This window comes from Phyllostomus hastatus, unplaced genomic scaffold, assembly GCF_019186645.2.
Source record: "Phyllostomus hastatus isolate PE091 unplaced genomic scaffold, TTU_PhHast_1.1 phas_contig_551, whole genome shotgun sequence".
NCBI lineage: Eukaryota > Metazoa > Chordata > Mammalia > Chiroptera > Phyllostomidae > Phyllostomus > Phyllostomus hastatus.
Window position 1 is genome coordinate 691626 of NW_025333909.1, and position 23438 is coordinate 715063.

Here is a 23438-nt window from a genome sequence, read left to right on the forward strand (position 1 = left end):
GATACATCTTAATTTATATAACCTTTAAAGTATTTCAACATAGTTTTGTAATTTTCACACTCGATTGTTAGCATAAGTGATATATTAAAGATTATATATTTTTTAACTTTTCAAAAAATCTGTACTTAAGGATATGTTTTTTATTGATTTTAGAGAGACAGGAAAGGAGGAAGAGAGAGAGAAAGAAATATCACTCGGTTGCCTCCCACATGTGCCCCAACTGGGGACCAAACTCGCAAACTTTTTGGTGCACAGGACAATGCTCCAACCACCTGAGCCACCCGGCCAGAGCATAAAGATTATATTTTTGATTTTTTTGGTCATTGGTATATAAGGATGCAGTTTTTATAAATGCTTATTTAATATCCAGTAATTTCTCTGAGTTGTCTTACTAATTCTAATAATTTTATCTTACAGTTCTTTAGATTGTTTGCACTTGATGTTTCTACCATCTTCTTTTATCTCTGTTGCTATTTCACATTATAACTTACTAGAGGACAGATAACTTTCTTTAATATGCTTTGTAAAGTTAATAGACATTGAATTGTGTATTGAAAGATATGACAGGAGATTCTTAGATGGTGTGTAGGGAAAGAAAACTTGCTATCTTGTGCAGTGTTAGAGCTGATGAAAGGAAAAAAATGTACAGAGAGAAGAAAGATGAATTAGAGAACATAACATATATAACAGAAGAGTAATTATGCCTTCATCAAGATGGGGCTACTAGCAAAAGACCTTTAAGTCCAGAGAGTTAATAGTTATTTTATTTGGTTGGTAGGATTAAACTATTAGCAAAGTTATTTCAATTCTAAAGGTCAGTGAAAGTATTTAGGGTTTTTTTTAATGTGCTTAAGGTTTAGACAAGGGACCTGAAAACCTAGAACAAAATCTGATAATGAAAGGAAATGATTAGGTAAAGGTTGGGGAAGAGCTAACATAGTGAGGTTTTTTAAGAGAGAGAGAGAGACATGGCTTTTGTTGTTCCACTTATCTATGCATTCATTGGTTGCTTCTTGTATGTGCCCTGACCAGGGATCAGATCTGCAACCTTGGAGTATGGGACGGCACTCTAACCAACTGAGCTACCCAGCCAGGGCCTAACACAGTGTTTTAAAAGGAATTAATTAGTTAAGTAAACCAGCTCTTTTTTTTTTCCTGAGACATCCTTCCTGTATCCCAAGACTAGATGAGGAATTACTGTGTGTTCACTTGAAGGCAGAGGTGATGCTTATTGTTTGCAGGCAAATAAAGTGTTTTGAAAATTGTATTTTAAAGTATCAGGAAAAATAACTAATGGCCTGTTGTTGATTATTACTGAGATAATCTGAGAATTAGAGAAAGCTGAATGAATAATGGAGGGATTAGAAGGTAAATGTCTTAAAGCCATTAAGAAAGAAAGCCAGGCAATTATCACTCAATTATTACTACACTACTGTAATTGAACCTATAAATGTTTAAAAGACAACAAAATCACACAAAAATAGTTTAGAGTTTGGAACTAGAAAAATAATAGCAGGTTGGTTTTTACTGAATTTAAAAAACCCAAGTTACAAAATAATTTGCTGAAAATGAAGTTATCTAGTTAATTAAAAATAAAAAGCCTTGTAACACAGTGGAAAGTTAGTGATCAATCTTCTATATAATCTCATTTTGGCATTGTAAAGTAGGTATTTAGTTGGAGCTGAAATTTCTGGGCCTGGAGATGTAGCAGTAGCGGGATGTTCTAGAGATCCCATGGGTCCTGGGGATCCCATAATGCATTAGTAAAAAACCAATATAAAATAGACTTAGAGATCTACCTTTGTATTTTTTAAAATATATTTTATTGATTATGCTACTACAGTTGTCCCATTTTCCCCCTTAACTCCCCTCCACCCTGCCCACCCCTTCCCACCCACGTTCCCCCCCTTTAGTCCATGTGTCATAAGTTCTTTAGCTTCTACATTTCCCACACTATTCCTGCCCTCCCCTTGTCTATTTTCTACCTATTGTCCGTGCTACTTATTCTCTATATCTTTTCCCCCTCTCTCCTCCTCCCACTTCCCTGTTGCTAACCTTCCATGTGATCTCCATTTCTGTGGTTCCACTCCTGTTCTATTTGTTTGCTTAGTTTGCTTTTGTTTTAGGTATGGTTGTTACTAACTGTGAGTTTGATGTCTTTTTTTACTATTCATATTTTTGTCTTCTTTTTCTTAGATAAGTCCCTGTAACATTTCATATAATAAGGGCTTGGTGATGATGAAATCCTTTAACTTGGCCTTATCTGAGAAGCACTTTATCTGTCCTTCCATTCTAAATGAAAGCTTTGCTGGATAGAGCAATCTTGGATGGAGGTCCTTGCCTTTCATGACTTGGAATACTTCTTTCCAGCCCCTTCTTGCCTGCGAGGTCACTTTTGAGAAATCAGCTGACATTCTGATGGGAACTCTTTTGTAGGTAACTGTCCCCTTATCTCTTGCTGCTTCTAGAATTCTCTCCTTCATTTTTACCTTGGGGATTGTAATTATGATGTGCCTTGGTGTGTGCTCCTTGGGTCCAAGCTCTTTGGGACTCTCTGAGCTTCATGGACTTCCTGGAAGTCTATTTCCTTTGCCAGATTGGGGAAGTTCTCCTTTATTATTTATTCAAATAACTTTTCCACTTGTTGTGTTTCCTCTTCCCCTTCTGGTACCCCTATAATTCGGATGTTGGAACGTTTAAAGATGTCCTGGAGGTCCCTAAGCCTCTCCTCATTTTTTTGAATTCTTGTTTCTTCATTCTTTTCTGTTAGGTTGTCCTTTCCTCCTTCTGGTCCCTTCCATTGATTTGAAACCCAGTTTTCTTTCCATCACTATTGGTTCCCTGTGCATTTTCCTTCATTTCTCTTATTGTAGTCTGCATTTTTTTCATCTAATTTGCAACCAAATTCAACCAATTCTGTGATTATCCTGATCACCAGTGCTTTGAACTGTGCATCTGATAGGTTGGCTATTTCTCGGTCGCTTAAAAAAACTGGCTCTGGGGCTTTTAACTCTGTTTGAGCCATCTTTTTTATTTTATTTTATCTTTTTCCTTTGGTCTGGTCGCGCCTATTACGTATGAGGGGCAGAGCCTTAGGTGTTCACCAGGGCGGGGCACCTCAGTCGCTGGGTTGTGATGTTGTGTGTGGGGGCGGGGTCCAAGAGGGAACAATGGTGCCCGCTCTGCTCTCTGTAGGACTTCAGTCCCCTTTGCCAATTGCCACAAGCAGATTGGGTCCTTCTGGTGCTGGCTCCTGGACAGGTGGGTTTGTGTACTTTCTCGGACTCTGTGAGTTTCCCCAAGGGGCCTCCTGTGAGGCTGAGAGACTCTCCCGGCCTCAACTCCCACAGGTGTTTTCAGTTGGTGCCTTTAGGCTCTGTTTCCGGTGCTGGGTCTCTGGGTTGCTCGGTCTGTGTCGCTGCCCGTTTTCACTTATTTTGTCTGCACTCGAAAGTGTGGCTGCGGACAGACAGCTGCCTTGCACACCTCACTGGGTCTGCTTGTTGCCTCCTGTGCCCAGGGTCTGCCACCGGTCTGTCAGCTGCCCCTGTGCTTCTGGGGTCCGCCAACTGCCGTCTGCGCCCTGCGCGCCCGCGTCTGCCAGCCACCGATTTTTCCTGCCGGGACCCCTTGACCCCTCTCTGTAGGCCTCTGTCTCCACCCCTCCTTACTGGTCTGGATGTATGGGAGTCAGACTTCTGTTTGGTTCATTTCTCTCTGTTCTGGTTGTTTTTTTGTTTGTAAATTCTTGTTGTCCTTAGTTTTGGTTGTGCGAGGAGGCACAGTGCGACCACCTATGCCTCCATCTTGGCCGGGGTTCTACCTTTGTATTTTTATTTCCATTGTATATTGCTTGCAAAATGAGATGTTAGAACTCTATAGAAGACTCGGAACATACATTTGAAAGAGATATTTTTATGGATCTTAGTACTTCATACCTCATTAGAAATGTTTCACGAGGACAGATTTTTGTTTTGTTTACTGATGTATCTCTGATGCCTAATAGTTAGGAAGTGCTTAGTAAATATTTATTATTGAATGTATACATGAATGAGTGAATGGGTAATATTAGTAGTCAAAAGATTATTTTTGTCATTATATTAAAAATATGCCGTGGGTCTCTTGAAATGTATTTTAGGGTTTTGTAGGTTCTCATAAGTTTATTATTGTGTATCGTTTTCTACCCTAGGAAGTAGCATTTAATGTAAGTACACTTGTAGGGATTGTGAGGGCAGAGACAAATACTGAGGAAATTGAATAAAAATGCAGTACACTTAAATGTTCATCAAAAGCTTTATTTTCCATTTCACTATGTACAATTAGTTGCAGCCTCTCTGCAGCAAGTGGGTGTTGGCTGCATAATTCCAGTATAACTACATAATTGGTGTGTCCCTGTGTGAACCTATGGGTTCTGGGGCATACAATGAGTTCAGCTTTTTCCACTGAAATGCCAAGAATGCGTTTAAGTACTTCTGGGGTTTTGGCAGACATCACTACCAAGACTGTCCTTTATTTTGGATTTAAATATACAGTAGGTCCGATAGGCTCAGTCATGCATACTGGACTTCTGAATGTACTGTAATTCAAAGGGGAACTTTTTTTTTTGAAGCAAGACAGATATTTACATATTAGTTATGAATAACTGGGCTCAGAATTCAGAATCCTAATGGTGATCTGCTTCTGTAGTCTTACTGAGGTAAAACTTACAAAGGACTCCTTTATATGTGTGTAATCAGATTCTGGATAGGTGGTTCCTGGAGGGGATACTTAGATAAATTATTAGAATTAAATTTTTTTTTGTATGCCATTTGCTGGTATTTTGACAGATGAAAACTCTGAAAGATACGGCATTGAGGCAGAGACTGAGATACTGATTAACTCATAAAGGAGTATTTCCCTGTGGCATCATTCGCATACTTATTCCTAGTTTTATCTCAATGGTAATTTATGTAAAGAAAATGTTTGTTGTTAAAGAGGGTCCATTAAACTAATTCTTTTTAAATAAGTCTTATGACTAAAAAAGTGCTTTGATCACATTTCAGAACTTTAGAATTTTTTGAAGTTGTCTTAAATTTTGGGAAAAAATCATTTTTTCCTCTCAAGGTAAACTTTTTTTGGCTTTGAATATACTCGCTAATCTAAATCCTTTTTCTGAATCTGACAACCTAAGAACCATTTTAGCCTGTCCTTTTGCTGGGAAATGATTAGACTTTCCATTTCCTGTTATTAAAGGACCTTTCAGTTTATTAGTAATATATCATATTACTTTTTCATACATAACTAATGTCCCATCCTGGATATTTTGTAGCTCCTCTTTAAATAGATTGAGACAGCTTGATAAGGAAGAATGGGTTATTGTGATGTAACAGAACACTTGAAGTATGTCTTAAAGACTGAACTGCCATTATAATTGGTCACACTAATTATGTAGCCATACTGGATTTCTTTTTGCTTAAAAAAATAGAAATTTATTCTCTCTCAGTTCTGGAGGCTTGCAGACTGAAGTCAAGGTGTCCACAGGGCCATGCACCCTCTAATGGCTTTAGGAAAGAATTATTCTTTACCTCTCACAGCATCTGGGCAATCTTTGGCATTCCTTGGTTTGCAGATGCATCACTCCAGTCTCTGCCTCTGTCTTCACAAGGCAATCTCCCCTGTGTGTCTGAGTGTCTCCATGTGATTTCTTTTTGGCTTCTCTTTTCTTTATTGGATGCTTTGTAGATGTCATGTCACATGGCTTTATTAATAAGGACACCAGTCATGGGACTTGGGGCCACCCTAACCCCGTATGATCTCATCTTTTTTAATTAATATTTTTTATTTTTTCATTACAGGTGATGCACAATATTATATTAGTTTCAGGAGTACAACTCAGTGATTAGACATTTATATAACTTATGAAGTGATCACCCTGATAAATCTAGTACCCATGTGACACCATACATAGTTATTACAATATTACTGACTACATTCCCTATGCCGTACTTTCCATCCCCATGACTATTCCGTAACTACCAATCTGTATTTCTCAATCTTTTCACCTATTTCTCCCATCTCCCTAAGCCTCCTCAGATCTGGCAACTGTCAAAGTGTTCTCTGTATTTATGAGTCAGTTTATGGTCTGCTTGTTTGTTTATTTTCTTTCTTGATTCCACATATAAGTGAAATTATATGGCATTTATCTTCCTCTGTTTGACTTATTTCACTCAGCAAAATACCCTCTAGGTCCATCCATGTTGTTGCAGATGGCAAGGTTTCGTTCTTTTTTATGACTGAGTCATATTCCCCTGTATACTACTTCTTTATCCATTCATCTATTGATGGACACTTGGGCTACTTCCATATCTTGGCTATTGTAAATAGTGCTGCAGTGAACATATGTATGCATAATGTGTTTTCAATATAGTGTTTTGGGTTTCTTCAGATAAATGCCCAGAAGTGAAATTGCTGGGTCCTTCATTGTCTCTTGTTACAGCTTTTATTTTAAAGTCTATTTTGTCTGGTATAAATATTATTGCTACCCCAGCTTTTTTTTTTTTTTTTTTTCATTTTCATGAATATCTTTTCCTATACCTTCACTTTCAGTCTTTGTCTTTTGATCTGAAGTGAATCTCCTGTAGACCGAGTATGTAAGGATCTTCTTTTCTTACCCATTCAGCTACTGTTTGTCTTTTGATTGGAGCATTTAATCCATTTGCCTTTCAAGTAATTCTTGGCTGATATGTATTTGTTGCCATTTTATTATTCATATATTTTTAAAATACTCACCTGAGGATATGTTTACTGATTTTAGAAAGAGAGGAATGGTGAGAGAGAGGGGGGAGGCAGAGAGAAAGGAAAGGAAGGAGAGAGAGAGAAAAACATTGATGTGAGAGAGAAACACCAATTGGTTGCCTCCTGTATATCCTGACCAGGGATCAAACCCACAACCTTTTGGTGTGTGGGATGATGCTTCAACAAACTGAACCACCTGGCTGGGGCTTATTATTCATATTTTTATTCTTTTTTTCCTTGTTCTTAAAGGTGATCCTTTCACATTTATTGTAATACTGGTTTGGTGGTGATAAATTCCTAGCTTTTTCTTGGGAAGTTCTTTATCCTTCCGTTCTAAATGATAGCTTTGCTGGCTAGAGCAATCTGGGCTGTAGGTCCCTGCTTTTCATCACTTGGAACACTTCTTGCCAATCCCTTCTAGTCTGCAAAGTTTCTGTTGAGAGATTAGCTGATAGTCTTATGGGAACTCCCTGGTAGGTAACTAACTGCGTTTCTCTTGCTGCTTTAAAGTTTCTCTCTTTGTCTTTTAACCTGCAGCATTTTAATTATGACCTGTCTTGGTGTAGGCCTCTTTGGGTCCATCTTGTTTGGGGCTCTCTGTGCTTCCTGGATTTGTATATTTATATCCTTCACCAGGTGAGGGAAATTTTTCATTATTATTTTTTTCAAATACGTTTTCAATTTCTTGCTCTCTCTCTTTGCCTTTTGGTACCCCCATGATACAAATGTTGGTATTCTTGAAGCTTTCCCAGAGGCTCCTTATTTAAACTATCCTTATTTTTTAGGTTCTTTTTTCTTTTTGCTGTTGTGCTGGGGTGTTTTCTGCTTCCTTACTTTCCAAATGCTGATTTGATCCTCTGCTTCATCTACTCTGCTGTTGATCCCCTGTAATGTATTCTTTATTTCAGTTATTGTATTCTTTATTTCTGGCTTTTTTGTGTTTCCTGCCTCTTTGTTACAGTCCTAAGTTCCTCTACTTTTCTTTTAGGTTCACTGAGCAGTCTTATAACCAGCGTTTTGAACTGTGCATCTGGTAGATTGCTTGTCTCCATTTTATTTAGTTCTTCTTCTTGAGTTTTGTTCTGTTCTTTTATTCAGGATTTGTTTCTTTGTCTCCTCATGTTAGTTGTCTCCATGTGCTTATTTTTATGTATTAGGTAGAGTTGCTATTTCTCCCAGTCTTGGTTGAGTGGCCATATGTATAGTAGGTGTCCTGTAGGGCCCAGTGGCACAGCCTCCTTAATCACCCCAGTGGGCATTCCAGGTGCATTCCTCCACGTGGGCTATGTGCATACTCCTGTTGCAGTTGAGCCTTGATTGCCATTGGCATGTCAATAAGAGAGATTTGCCCTGCCCTCCTGATCAATCAGTTGCAAGGACTTGCCCTGACTATACCTGCTGTGTAGGTGCTGACCCCAGGGAGCAGAATCCTTCAGTGAGACTCTGATGCCCACTGAGTGTGTCCCTTGGGTGTGTTGCTCGTGGAGGTGGTTTGGTGGTTCTCTGGCATGGTCTGAAGCTGTCTACCAGGCGTGCTGGCTCTGGCATCTCCCAGGTGGTACAGGCAAAGATCAGCTACCACCTGTGCCCTGCCTGGAGCAACCTGGCATGACCTAAAGAGTGATATGCAGAAGGCTGCTGTTTGTGCTGGACTTGAAGGTGCCCAGGGGAAGCCAAGTTGTGAACCAAGGCTGGCTGCTACTAGTGCTGGGCTTGGGGCTGCTTAGCAAGAGGTATGGGTAACACTGAGGCCAGATGCTGTTGTTTGGGGTTTTGGACCTTTGAGAGATGTTCGGAAAGTCTGCAGCATGCGCTAATACAGGCTGTTTGTATGGCACAGTCATTGGAAATGGCTTGGGAGAGCCTGAAAGTTGAGTGGGGCGAGGTGTCAGGGAATCACCAGGGCTGTGTGGACAGTGTAAGCCAGCTTGATGGAGATGCAGGTAGTGTGCCTGCCTGCTGGCTCTGTGGGGGGAAGAATAAGCAAAGGAATCCCCACTGGTTTTCACAGCCAGAAGATGTGGGGAGTTCTCTTCTTGGCACTGGAGCCCTGGCCACGGGGGCCTGGAGCGGGGCTGAGATGCCTCCCTCCTCTAGGAGGACCTCAGCAGCCAAGATATTCCTCCCAATTTGCAACTGCCGCACGTGGCTGTGGGACGAGCCTGTTCATGACTCTGCCCCAACCACCAGATTCAGTGTGGCTTCTTTTGTACGTCTTTAGTTATAGGACTTCTGTTCAGCTAGATATCAGGTGATTCTGAATGATGGTTGTTCTGCAGTTAAATTGTAATTTTGGTACAGTTGTAGAAGGACGTGAGTACTGCATTTCATTACCTTTGCCGCTGTCTTTACCAGAAGCCCACTATGACCTCTGTAGGTATATTTTTTAAAGATTTTATTTATTTATTTTTAGAGTCCAAGGAAGGGAAGGAGAAAGAGAGGGCAAGAAACATTGATGTGTGAGAGAAACAATGATTGGTTGCCTCTCGAATGCGCCCCCAACCGGGGACCTGGCTTGCAACCCTGGCATGTATCCTGACTAGGAATTGAACCAGCTTCTTTCAGTTTGCAGGACAGCATCCAACCCACTAAGCCACACCATTCAGGGCTTTATAGGTATTTTAATGTTAAGGGAATCATAAATCTGACATTTTTTTTTATTGCAGGTCAACTATCTTCTTGTTCTCTGTTACAACTTTGGAGTAGAATCCCACATGGTGCATAAATATGAAGAAAGTTGCTTCTGGCTCAGGTAATAAAACCAAAAATAATGTAATTTCAAGAACATTATCATAAAGTTTAGTTAATACTTACTATATGGTCCATTGGCAGTTTAAACATTCTCTGACTTCAAAAGCCAGCATGCTAAATTAATTTTACTCCTTTAACATGTATTGTTTATTTTTATTATATGTTGCCAGTGACAGAAAAATGTATTATACTTATAATATAACATAAGAGCATGTTCTCTTTCCATTCTTCCTTTGTATCTTCATCAAGAATATAGATTTTTTTTATTTTATTTTATTTTATTTTTTGCTTTGGAACATATTACTCTCTGCTAATCCCACAATATAAGGCTAGGAGGGGTGGGCAAGAGTGGAATCAGCTAAAATTATTAGTTTTAAATGAATTTTGGTATTTTACTATTAGTCAAGTAAGTATATATTTAGCACGTACTGTATGCTCAGTACTGTGCTAAAATTTGTTCTGTTGTGTTGACTATGGAAATATCAGGGGAATGGTACAAAAATGTATCAGCTATATACACAAACTGTCTTTTACTGAATACCTGGGCACAGCACAGACTGACACACAGTAGGTGCTCATTTATTTCTATTTCTATTTCTATAATTTTATGTGAATGTATTCTTCTGGAGATGCTACATAAGGCACTATGAATATCAGGGGATCACAGAGTAGAATACATCAGATGAATTCACCAAATATTTTCTCTTTCTTAGTACAGTGTTATTTCTGGTTGCTTGGATACCTCCATGATTAGTTTAACTATTGTGGAATTTGTATTTGCCATTAATGAAATAAATACAAAGATGGTCATTTAGATTACAGTACTCATAAGCATATATCTCTCTAAGAAACTCCCTGGCTGGTGTAGCTCAGTGGATTGAGCACGGGCTGTGAACCAAAGCATCTCAGGTTCGATTCCCAGTCAGGGCACATGCCTGGGTTGCAGGCCACAGCCCCCAGCAACCGCACATTGATGTTTCTCTCTCTCTTTCTCCTTCCCTTCCCTCTCTAAAAATAAAATACAAATAAAATCTAAAAAAAAAAGAAACTATTTATGCAAATAACTTATTTATGTAAAAGACTTTAGAGCTCAAAGATTGCTCAGACTCTGTAAAGAACTATGCTTCCATTTTATTGTACATCTGAAACTGGTACAGGATGGTATTGAATGTAGATCGTGGTCGACAGAACAGGCATATGCAGTTATAAGGGCTATAATTGTCTTAATTTAGAATGCTTCATGCAAGTGTAATATACCTGAAATTTTTATCAATCACATTTTTATAACTTGAATTACTTAACATATACCAAAGGACTTGAGTAGTTTAACATAGGTTTTACAACAGTTTTCCTTTAAAGAGACATCTTTTTTTTTTTCTTTTTGCTATTCTGTTAACATTTGTCCCAAATTTTCCCCCTCTGCCCTCCTCCGCCCAGCCCACCCCCTGCTCCCACAGTCAGTTCCCACCCTATTGTCCATGTCCATGGGTCATTCATACATGTCCTTCAACTAGTCCCTTCCCCTTCTTTCCATCCTTATCCCCCTTCCCCTCCCCTCTGGTCACCATCAGTCTCCTTTTTAAAAAGCAAATGATCTGTGAGTCCTATTTGGCAGGCTTTCGCAGGATTTAAGGGTAGTGCACTCACAAAGTTTATGGCACACACTTACCAAAACACTAGTATGCCAAGAAAACAGGAATGGGAAGGATAAAAGCAGCCTGTTGGCACCATAGATGGCTTAAGACAATGGAGATGAACTCAAAGTTTATGCTAAGAATGAGGGAGATGGTTCTCTGGGAACTGGTCATAAGAGTAGGCTGAGGCGTGAGGTGGTAAGGCGTGTAGGTTATTTTCATCTATACCATGGATTGTTGACTGCTTATTTTTTATTGTTGCTCAGTTAGAGTTGTCCCGCTTTTTTTCCTGTTGCTCTCCCCTGCCCCGTCCCCCACTTCTCACCTGTCATTATTTTTTAGAAGACCTTTCAGGAAAAAATGACAATGACAGGATATGACTGACATCCATATCATAAGCTAACTACATCAGATTTTTACTATATATTTCATGAGTGTATTTTTAAAAATACAATTTTAGCCCTGGCTGGCGTAGCTCAGTGGATTGAGCGCGGGCTGCGAACCAAAGCATCACGTGTTCGATTCCCAGTCAGGGCACATGCCTGGGTTACAGGCCATGGCCCCCAGCAACCGCACATTGATGTTTCTCTCTCTCTCTCTCTCTTTCCCCCTCCCTTCCCTCTCTAAAAATAAATAAATAAAATCTTTAAAAATATATATAATTTGACCTGCAGTCATATTTTCATCAAAATCTTTGTAGAGCAGCACTATATTTTGAGTCTCTTGTGTTTTTTCTTTTCCTTTCAATTTGATTTTGTATTGGTTCCAGATGTACAGCTTAGTAGTTAGACAATCATATTTTACATAGTGTTCCCCTCAATATTTCCAGTGCGCAACTTGTACCATAATACATTGTTATCACAGTATTGCTGATTATATTCCCTGTGCTGTACTTTATGTCCCTGGGACTGTTCTGTAACTACCAATCTGTAGTTCTTAATTTCTTCACCTCTTTCACCCAGGGCCCCAAACCCTCTCCCCTCGGGGAACTGCCAGTCCCCTCTCTGTGTGAGTATTTTGTGTTCTTACTAGAGTGGGCTTGGGGAACACAAGGCAGCACTTGAATTCTAGCCCTAGTTATTATATACAATTTTAATTTCTTTGCCTGATTATTTTTTCCACATTTTTTGAGATATAAAAATAACTTGGTGAATTATTTTCAAATACTTTGAAAGAATTACATTTTAATGTGTTTTAGAAAGTCAAAATAATCATCAATATATTTTTAAAAGTATATTTTGTTGGTTATGCTATTACAGTTGTCCCGTTTTTTCTTCCCTTTATTCCCCTGTACCCTGTACCCCTCCTCCCACCAGCATTCCTCCCCCTTAGTTCATATCCATGGGTCGTACATATAAGTTCTTTGCCTTCTACATTTCCTATACTATTCTTAACCTCCCCCTGTCTATTCTGTACCTACCATTTACGCTTCTTATACCCTGTACCTTTCCCCCCACTTCCTACTCCCCCTCCCCACTGATAACCCTGCATGTGATCTCCATTTCCATGATTCTGTTCCTGTTCTAGTTGTTTGGTTAGTTTGTTTTTGTTTCTCAGGTTCAGTTGTTGACAATTGTGAATTTGTTGTCATTTTAATGTTCATATTTTTGGTCATTTTTTTTTTTAGATAAGTCCCTTTAACATTTCATATAATAAGGGCTTAGTGATGCTGAGCTCCTTTAACTTGACCTTATCTGGGAAGTACTGTATCTGCCCTTCTATTCTAAATGAAAGCTTTGCTGGATAGAGTCATCTGGGATGTAGGTCCTTGCCTTTCATGACTTGGAATACTTCTTTCCAGCCCCCTCTTGCCTGCAAGTTTTCTTTTGACAAATCAGCCGATAGTATAATGGGAACTTCTTTGTAGGTAACTCTCTTCTTTCCTTTTGCTGCTTTTAAGATTCTCTCCTTATCTTTCATCTTATATTTTTGAATTCTTATTTCTTCATTCTGTTCTGATTGAATGTTAATTTCTTCCTTCTGGTCCAAACCATTGATCTGAATTCCGGTTTCCTTCCCTTCACTGTTGGTTCCCTGCATGTTTTTCTTTATTTCACTTTGCATGGCCTTCACTTTTTCCTCTGTTTTGCAACCATAGTCAACCATTTCTGTGAGCATCCTGATTATCAATGTTTTGACTTTGTATGTGATAGGTTGGCTATCTCTTCATCGCTTAGTTCCATTTTTGGAGTTTCGATCTGTTCTTTCATTTGGGCCATATTTCTTTGTCTCATTGTACCTGTTACATAGTAAGGGGCGGAGCCTTAGGTATTTACCAGGGCGGGGCAACCTACATGGCTGTTGTGCTGAATGTGGGGAAGGGTTCAAGAGGAAGCACTACTGCTTGCTCAGCTGTCTACCAGCTTTCAGTCACTTCCCCTACTACCCACAATCAGATTGTGTCCTTATGGTCCTGATTCCCGGGTGGGTGGTTTGTGTACATTCTAGGATCCTGTGGGTCTCCAACAAACTCCTCCATGAGGCTGGGAGTTTATCCCACCGCTGCAACCCCCACAGGCTTTTTCAGAGTTTCAAGGCTTTATGTCCCCACACTGGAACCCTGGGTTGTGCAGTCTGTCTTGTTCCCTAGTTGTTCCTCCTGGTTCATCTGCATGCAGATGTGTGACCACCTGGTCTGCCAGCCCCTGTCTTGCCATGAGTCCTCTCTGCCTCAGCTGCTGTCTCTGCCCCTCTTACTAGTCTGAATGAATGTTTCTTCTTTAACTCCTTGGTTGTCGGACTTCAATACAGTTTGATTTCCTGGCAGTTCTGGTTGGTTTTTTTTGTTTGTTTGTTTTTAAATTTTTAGTTGTCCTTCTTTGGGTTGTGCAAGGAGGCAAAGTATATCTACTTACTACACCTCTATCTTGGCCAGAAGTCTCAATTATCAATATTATTAACAATAGGAATCTAGCAAATGGATAGCTTTTCTAGTATTAGATCAACTTCCAGTTAAAACCTAAATCATCTATGACATCACTGTGTAAATTGTGAATATTGTGATACCTCCATATTAGAATGATTTTAGAGCTTAAATACTATGATACAAGTATTGTAGAGTATTCAGTAACATGAATGGGAAAATAGAAACTGCTCTAGGTAATGTGTTTGCTATTGGAAGTTCCACTAATGTGGTTAGTTCACTAGTTTGTTCTAAAATTTATCACAGTCAAGTCAAACGTGAATTACTTGTTGAATTCCCAAGTAAAACTATCATAAGGACTATCACCCACATCTTCTATGATATACTGCTAATCTTGGGGACAATTTTTTCATCATGCTTTAATTATCCATGTGTTGAGAAACTGTTGAGAGCAGTTGGTGATACAAGCAGGAATGAATAGCTGCTAATTAAGCACCCTTCTCTGTAAATTTTATAGCAGAAGGAGGCTATGCAAAGTGAGTGTACTTTCTATAGGCTTAACTCTTTTGGGAACAGTGAATATCTAAAGCTAGAGGTTATATACAATTTGGAAGTACCCAGTCATCCTAAGAGGAAAAACCCTGTTTTTACACTAATGCTAAGATATGAAAATTGCTGTTATAGTTTAGAATTTTGTTGAAATAAGAGCCTAGCATAAAGGGTGATAGTGAGTATTGTTTAAAAAGCTCTTTTCTTCCCCACAGTGTTTGTTAACAAATCTCAGTTTGGGACTTTTCTCAGTTTCTGTCTTTTCCCTGCCTAAGAAAAGTTCAAGAACAGCTGCTGCTCTCCTTGCTTTTTGCCACACTCTTTTGACCATGTCCCCTTAATAGAGACGTCACAGATTAAGAGAAGACCCCTGTACTTGTGAATGAAAGTGGGAGTCCTTCAGCTCACTTTACTGTGGGTGTCCAGGTACCTGCTTTGATGTATTTAGTGACAAATTGAGTTAGGACTCTATACATATACAATTTCAGATCTTTGAAATCAGAATGCCAGCTTTGGAAATATGTTTAAGAGGGTTTTATTTTATATGATGTATTTTTTTCTCCTATTCCTTCTCTTTTGTGATTCCTGCTATATTGAGCCCCTCTGTTTGCTCTTGGCAGAAGGGAAGGAGAAGTAAATGGGAAAAAACTTGATATAGAACTTTCTCCCACAGTCTAGGAGAGTTACTAGGGACCTCCCAGTTGCCCTAGTGGAAGTTAAATTTGGTGCTTATCTTTCAAAGTCTTATCTAATAATTTGAACATATATTATCCTGAACTTGACTTTTTAGAGAAGGTGTACAGAAATGACGCTGTAACTAACTAGTATTCTACAAGAAGCACTGTAGACCAAACAAATACCAATAAATCCAACTCCAATGGCTTTGGGGTTACATTGATTTACTGCAAAGATTTTGCATATTTTTCCGCTGGGAAGAAAGTGCCCCAATCCCAAACCTTAGTTATATTCTTAATCATTGATGACTTTTTAAAAGTTTCTAGTAGTTCTTTGTAATTCACTCAGCTGGAGCTACTGGCTGGTAAACAATTGGAAGGCTTACTTTTTTCCTTTTGCTTTAACAAGATCTATTTTCTAATGATGGCAAATTAAATTTAAGGGAGAACATTCAAAATGAAAAGGCAATACCCATGGACATAGTAAAAAATACTGTTTAAAACTCATTTACTGATTAAGGAAATTATATATGCTATTTTAAAAAGTTAAATATCGCAAAAGTACATAATATGGAAAGAGAAAATTCTCCATAACTCCACACTCGTAAATGCTCAGTATTAACAGTTTTCTTTATGTTCTTTATTTTTCTTTGAAAAACCATTTTTAAAAGCTCTTTTAATATATTAAGTGACAAGGAAAACATGAGGATCATTGCAATGCATTTGGAGGATTTAAGGAGTGAGGACTTTTTAAAATGGACTGTAAATAGAGAAGATCAATGGAACAAAGCCAAGACAAAGAGTATATAAAGGAAACTCTCAAATTTGTAATCTCTTGTTATGTTAGAGAAAATGAGCTCAAGTGGGAAAAGGACAGAAGATACCTGAGTTGGACAAAGTCCTGGAGAGTTGGCTAAAACCCTGAAGGTGTTCTGCAAAAAAATAATCTAACATGGATCTTAATGAATGCGATTGAAATGACCCTACTTCTTTAACCTACGTGTTGGAGACTGAGTGCTTATAAATTCCTGAAGATGAGAGTTTTTTGTAGTTTAACAAAAATGAGAGTATTTCTCAACCCCTTCTGTGGGCTTTCTGACTGTGCTGCCTTTCTTTTCTCGGGATCCAAAGAAAGCATGATTCTGTCAGCATCCTTTTGAGACCATGGTTAGAGTTTATGTTATCTTAAAAGAAACAACAACCTAAACTTAGAATTGCTAGATTTTTGGGATGTGAATAAATAATTGGATTGTCTGGCAATCTGTCAGAGGAAGAGTAATTTTTGAGCTCCCTTTCTAACATTATTTTTAATTTCTCTAAAACTAATTTAAACCTTTCTCAGTTGGTAGCTAATGTGAATTGCTTTTCTATTAGTTGGGAATAGTTCTTACTCTGGCTGTAGTATCCTCAAATGGAAGGGAAGTATGTCTCTTTCCTGCTTCTATAAAACTTTTTATCTCTCTCATGGCATCAGAAGAGAAGAATTCAGCAAAAATTACACTTTGGTTTTCTGAATTCATAGCGCTTAGTGTTAGTGAACCCAGATTATGTAATTTCCATGCTGGATTTAAAAATAGCTATTATATTTACAATAAGGAGAGTATTTATGAGATTTTTTAAATTTATCAATGTTTAGCCTTTACTAGGGTTATATAGGAATGTACAGGGTCCATCAGAAGGAAGGCCTGCTTGAGTGTGGTTGGCAGGGTAGTAATATGGGTGCAATAATTTATAGTTTTAATTTGAACATTTCACCTAAAATGTCATATGGTGTGCTTGAGTGTGATAATGTTATGTTACAGAATTACATGCTTATGATTTTGTAATAAAAGAAGGGGCGTTATTTGTGCCAGACAGTGTATATCCCCAGATGTCTTCTAATAAGAAGTAAAGGAAATAACAAATATAAATGTATTTATGTGCATAAATATTAATCATTCAATACATGGGCCCAAGAGAAGTTCATGTCTGTTTTAATGTTACTTCATGTTCATTCCTTTATTTTCCCTTCTGCTTCCTTGAGAATTTGACAATATTATTCATAGGCAGTGAGATTTAGGGAAAGATTACAGAGCTAGTAGTAGGAAATCTGTTACTAGTCAACTGTGTGACTTTGTGTCACTCACCTAACTACTGCTGCGTTCTGGGATGTCCGTTATCTGTGTCACAGGCTTGTAATGAAGATAACATAAGTAACATAATAGTACTTGGAGTAATTAAGGGTATTATCTAATCATAGACTATGATAAGGTTATTAACTGTAAAGTGATCATATGCAACACCTGTTTTAAGGAAAAATGGAAGTATTAGCACCATCTTGTGGAAATAGAATGAATTGTGTACTGGCCATTTTAATAAGTTAATTTACTATAATAACACTTTAGAGCGACAAGAATCCTTACAGATCATCTAGTTCAGTAATTTAGAACCTATGTTCTGTAATACCCTAGGTTTTTCTAAAAGGCAAAAGATTTATATGATCTGAAGAGAAACCAGAGTATGATACCCTAGGTTTTTGCCAGAAGAGCTTCAGAGTCTCCTTTAAGAGGATGAGGACACTTACCCACAATTCTCTAAGATCCCCATCTTGCTGCAGAGAAGTTAGGCTTTTATCAATTTTCTGTGTAGTGTGTCCCTTGTAAGATTTTGCTTCAGAAAAAAATGACTCTCCTGCTTTATAGTAAGAAAATGATAACCCATCAACTTCATTTTGTACAGATAAGGAAATGGAAATTTAGAGAGATTAAGAGATTTATACGAGGGCACCTAGCTGTGGCACTAGATCTCCAGTGTTTCAGGTATAGTCTTTTTCCAAATGTTAGCAGTGATGTCCCGTCTTTGATTGCTGATTTTAGTAATTTCAGTCTTCTTTTCTTGGTCAATCTAGCCAAAGGTCCATCAACTTGTTGGATCTTTTTTTTTTAAATCATTTTATTTATTTTTAGAGAGAGGGGAAGGGAGGGAGAAAGAGAGGGAGAGAAACATCAATTTGTGGTTGCCTCTCACATGGCCCCTACTGGGGACCTGACCTGTAACCCAGGTGTGTGCCCTGACTGGGAATTGAACTGGTGACCCTTTGGTTCACAGCCCGTGCTCAATTCACTGACCTATACCAGCCAGGGCCAATTTGTTGGATCTTTCAAAGCACCAACTTTTGGTTTTCTTGATTTTCTCTGTAGTCTTCCAGTTATCTATTTAATTTATTTCCACTGTAATATTTGATTCCCTCTGTACTTGCTTTGTTTGGTTTGCTCTTTTATTTTCCTAAGGTGGAAGGTTGAGGATATGTTTATTGATTTTAGAGACAGACAGACATCTGTTGCCTCCCATATGAGCTCTGACTGGGGATTACACCCACAATTTAGGTGTGTGCCCTGGTCTGGAATTGAGCCTCTTTTCAATGTACAGATGATACTCCAACCAGCTGAACCACCTGGCCAGGGCACCACTTCTATGCCTTTGCTTATCTGAAGTATATCTGAGTTTCTGACCTTTGTTATTTTCTTTTCTCTAAAGAACTTCTTTCTGTAAGGCTGGTCTACTGGAAACAAATTCCCTCAACACGAGAAAGTCTTTATTTCTTTACTTTTGAATATTTTCACCAGGTACAGAATTTTAGGTTGGTGGTATTCTTCTGTTAACACTTTAAATATTTCACTGCACTCTCTTCTTGTACAGTTTCTGAAGTGTTGAATTGAGTTCTTGGCACCTTTATTGGTTAAGTTCCCCGCCCCCCCCCCGGATTGCTTCAGGATTTTTTCATTTATCTTTGATTTTCTATTGTTTGAAAATGATATGCCTAGGTGTACTTAATAGGGAACACAAAGCAGGATAAATACCAAAGTTTCTCAGATATATGGCTTGGTATTGGACATTCATCTTGGGGGGAATTCTTAGTCATTCTTTCAAGTATTTCTTCTGTTCCTTTCTCACTTTTTCCATTCCACTTATTTTACTCCTTTTGTTCGTTGTCCCACAGTCCTTGGCTATTCTGCTCACCTTTTTAGTCTTTGTTTTCTTTGCTTTTCAAGGGTGCTGTCGACATAGTCTCCAGCTCATAGTAGATTGTTTCCTCAGCCATGTCCAGTTTATTAAAAAGCCCATGAGAGACATTCCCTGTGTCTGTTATAGTTTTTTTTTTTTAATCTCTAGCATTTCTTTCTCTTTCTCTCTCTCTCTTTTTTTTTTTTTTTTGTTCTTTCTTGGGATTTCCATCTCTTTGTTTACATTGCCCATTTGTCTACTTTATGCATTAGAGCCCTTATAATGTTAACTAGAGCTATTTTATATTCCCAGCCTGATAATCTCAACATCTCTGCCATGTCGGGTGCTGATGCTTGCTCTGTCTCTTCAAATTGTAGGGGAGGGGTGGCCTTTTGTTATGTCTTGTAATGTTTCTTTATAGGTGAACAGGATGCACTGAGTAAAAGTAACTGTTGTAAATAGGCCTTTAGTTATGTGGTGGTTAGGTTTGTGGGGGATGGAAGCGTTCTATAGTCCTATGAATATTTCTCCGTTTTTTGGTGAGCCTATGCCTCTGAACTATGAACTTCACAAGTGTTTCTCAGTTTTTTTCTCCCCTCTTAGGTGGTACAGAATGGCTAGAGTAGGGCGGGGGTGAGTATTTCTCTTCCCCAGGTCAGTTAGGCTTTGACAAATACCTTAAGAGGTGAGGCTAAGGTTAACTGTTTTCCCGTCAGGGCAGACTTTACTAAGATGAAGAGTGCTCTGGGTCATTTGAACATAGTTTCCTTTAGCATCCTCCTGCCAAGGCCCCAGGGGATATTTTTCTGTGGGAATCTGGTTGAGCTCCTGTAGGTCAACCTGACAGTATTGTGGGTTCCCCTCTATGGCTTTGTTCCTCTGGAGTTTTTAACTCTCACACATCCACACTGAGCTTTCAGCAGTGTATCAGTTTCATAGTTCACAATTTCCTGTTCCAGCACCAGTTCCCTTGGCAGTTTCTGCTTTTGGGTCTTTCTTGCGGTAAGCCACAACTCCTTATGTTTGCCTGTTTGCTCTCCAGTCTAGAGGGCAGTGGTTTACCCTGTGTCTTCCCTTCTCTACTGGATCCAAAAAGAGTTGTTGTTTGAGTCTGTTCAGCTTTTTACTTGTTGATAGAATGGGGTAGTGACTTCAAGCTCCTTACAGGTGGAACCTAAAGCCAAAAGTATGATTTGCTTTTTAAGCTCAGCTTCCTTACCTTTGTAAACCAACATTAATTTTAGACTATAATAGAGAATAAAAGGTATTTATTTCAGCAAAAAAGGGGCTGCTGCCTCGGAGACACAGATTCAGGTAGCAACTTAAATTGTGTTTCGTCGAGATAAAGGGGGAGGTCCTTTTTTATAGCAAAACTTCTTACCCAGGGGACGGAGAGAGACTTTGCTTTGGGTGATGGGCGCATGATGGTGTGCAGTTAATGTTTTGTTGAGTTGTACACTGGAAACTTGTGTGGTTTTGTGAACCAGTGTCACCCCAATAAATTCAATGAAAAAAGTTTTGGCCCAGCTTCTGTTTTTGTGTAAGTTGAGTCAGACGTTGTAAACACATGGGCATGGTGCCAGAAGCTGAGATTTCAGTCTGAGGTTCTTCCAGGAATATAGATACTCCAGAAGCCCCTGTCATTAGTGGCCATTTCCTAATGGAAACTAATTAGTATTTGCTAATGGCCACTAGGCTCTTGTTATTTCTAGTGTTTGGGCCCTTAGTTGACCATGTAGAGTCCATCTCAGAAGATTAATTCCTTCTTGAGGTACATCAAATGAATCATTTTTTCCTTTGGGTTCATACCATCACCCCTGGATCAGAATACCTTAATTTTTTGTTATTGTATTGTAAGAGGTTCTCCTGGAGCCAATTTAGCCATTGTGGCCCTTGGATCTTTGCTGATAGATCTATGTATTTCTTGAATAATGCTTTTTAGTCTTCCTCAGACCACCCTCTGATTACTCCCGAGTGGGTGTAGCCAAGCACATATGCATAACATTCTGTATCCTCAGGGATGAGTGTGTGACCCCAGGATTGTTGTTGGCCATGTCTCTGTCAAACTGGTGTTTATTTTTCATTTCACTTGTTGCTACTATTATCGTGGAGCTACTCGTCCCCTCTTAATTACTCACCACCAAGAAGATCTCCATTGTTTTTGACAATGCCCCTTAGGCAGGAACATCTCCTCCTGTGTTCTAAATAAACTCAGTCCCTTCATGCAGAGATGCTGAACTTTCCCACTTTATTGCATGCTTTCCCCCTGGGAAGAACCCCTGTGCCACACTACAGGAGTTGGGGGCTGGAAATGTCATGCTTCTGGAGCGACACCCCTGCTGTCTGAGTGGATACTGTGGAGATGGTTGCCCCACAGCTTATTAGCATGCTCTCCAGGCGTGGAAGCTCTGCCCCACGAGCCAGCCGGGTGAAGACAATTAGGGTCTAGTATTCTTAATCTGTCACACCTGAGGTAGAGCCCTTACCCTAAGAGTGAGAATTGGGTGGAGAAAGACCCAGTTCTTTCACTGTGGCCCCTCCCAAGGTGAAACCATAGCCTAGGAGGCTAGGAGCTGGAGGAAGAGCGAATTCCCACCTTCTCTACAGCACTCATCTGTGTAGCTTCTATCACATGGATCTGGTTTGGAGCGCAGCAGTTGTGGATAGGAGAGGAGACAGAAGCTCAAATACCACAGACTCGCACTGTTTTGAGATTTAGTTGTTTTGGATAAATGTTTTTTCATTTGCTATAGACTCTTAAGACAATTTTCAGAGACTTTAAATGGTCATTTATTTTAACGATTTCCCCAGGAAAGTGGTTGTTTCACTGGAGAGAGGGTCTGAGAACTCCATTACAAAAGTTCCATCCTCATTGGTTATTTTAAAAACTGGATATAGAAGGTTTAATGTACCAAAAGAGACATCTACGATATAGACTTACAGTGACTAGGCCAGCATTATAGTATCCTTGTTAGCAAGAGGAAAACTCAGTTTGGTAGTTCTGGGTCTTTTTAGAGTTTTAAAAAAGGAATATTTCAAAGTAATGTCTTCAATTTAATTCAGTTTAACAAAATTTTATTGACATCCTCCCTTGGAATATCAATTTTATGGTGAGTGATCTTTGTTTTGTGTTTTTTAAGTTTTAGGTTTTGAAACCCTGATGCTAATATTAATATATTATTTGTGATTATCAGCATGTCCCATAGATAACATGGTTTGGTAATTAAAGCAGAAAACTGAAAGTCAAATTTCTCTACTCCCCATCCCCTCATTCTCATTTTCAATATCAATCCAGGAAATATTAGAAATCACTTAACTGCTAAATTGGTTCTTTCAGCTACAAAATGGAACTAATAGTGCTTCACAAGGGTGTTGTGAAGCTTAATAAATATTGCTAAGCATTTTTTAATGGAAATGCTATATTTGTTTTATTTTAAGATATATTTCTATTTCTTAGACTTTAAAATATGCCTATTAAGAGCTTGTATGCATATGTAAGCTAGTTCAATGCAGTATGTGTGTGTGTGTATATATATATATATAACCAAGTGGAGAAGAACACTAATACAATTATAGCATTGATTTATTTCATAAATATCCTCAGAAAATTGTGGCTTTTTGTAGTTACAAAGTAATGCTTTATAAAATTGATTTTCATGTGTTAATTGTCCAATAATCTCTTACAGTGCAAAACAGTTGGAATAAAATATAATTATACCATCTGTGCTTAGTAATATATAATCTTGAAAAATATAATCTAAAATGAATATATATTCTTTTCCTTTCTTTTTGATGATTAGCCAAAGCCATGATATTGCGAGGATGGATGAGGTTTCCATTGACCCCGAAATGAAGGTAAGGATCATGTTATATATTGCAGAATTGGGTAGAAGAAATGCAGTTTATATTATTATAAAATTATAATAATTTATACCCCCAGTTGTGAATAGATTATCTATAGGGCACATCATTCAATACCTTATTACATTATTTTCTATAAAATTGATATACTAATACCTGTAGGGTAGATTCCTGCACCCATTAGTTAATATATGTAAACTGCTTAAACGAAGTTTGCCTGTGTAAATTTCAGCTTTCATTATTGCATATTAAAAAAATTCTGGGTTTTCCCCTAGCCACACAGATAGAACATGCTTGGTATGGGAGTTAATTTTAATATTTAATCAAGCAAAATGTGATATGTAAACA

The 23438-nt window shown here is 38.5% G+C and overlaps 1 protein-coding gene across 1 annotated transcript in view; it reads left to right on the forward strand.

Moving 5' to 3' along the window:
* TEX11 (testis expressed 11) overlaps positions 1-23438 on the forward strand; it is a 111017-nt gene that overhangs the window by 18777 nt on the left and 68802 nt on the right. Inside the window, exons 8-9 of the mRNA XM_045847378.1 lie at positions 9441-9526; positions 23030-23084. Coding sequence (XP_045703334.1) covers positions 9441-9526; positions 23030-23084 — 141 coding nt within the window. The remainder of the gene's footprint in view (positions 1-9440; positions 9527-23029; positions 23085-23438) is intronic.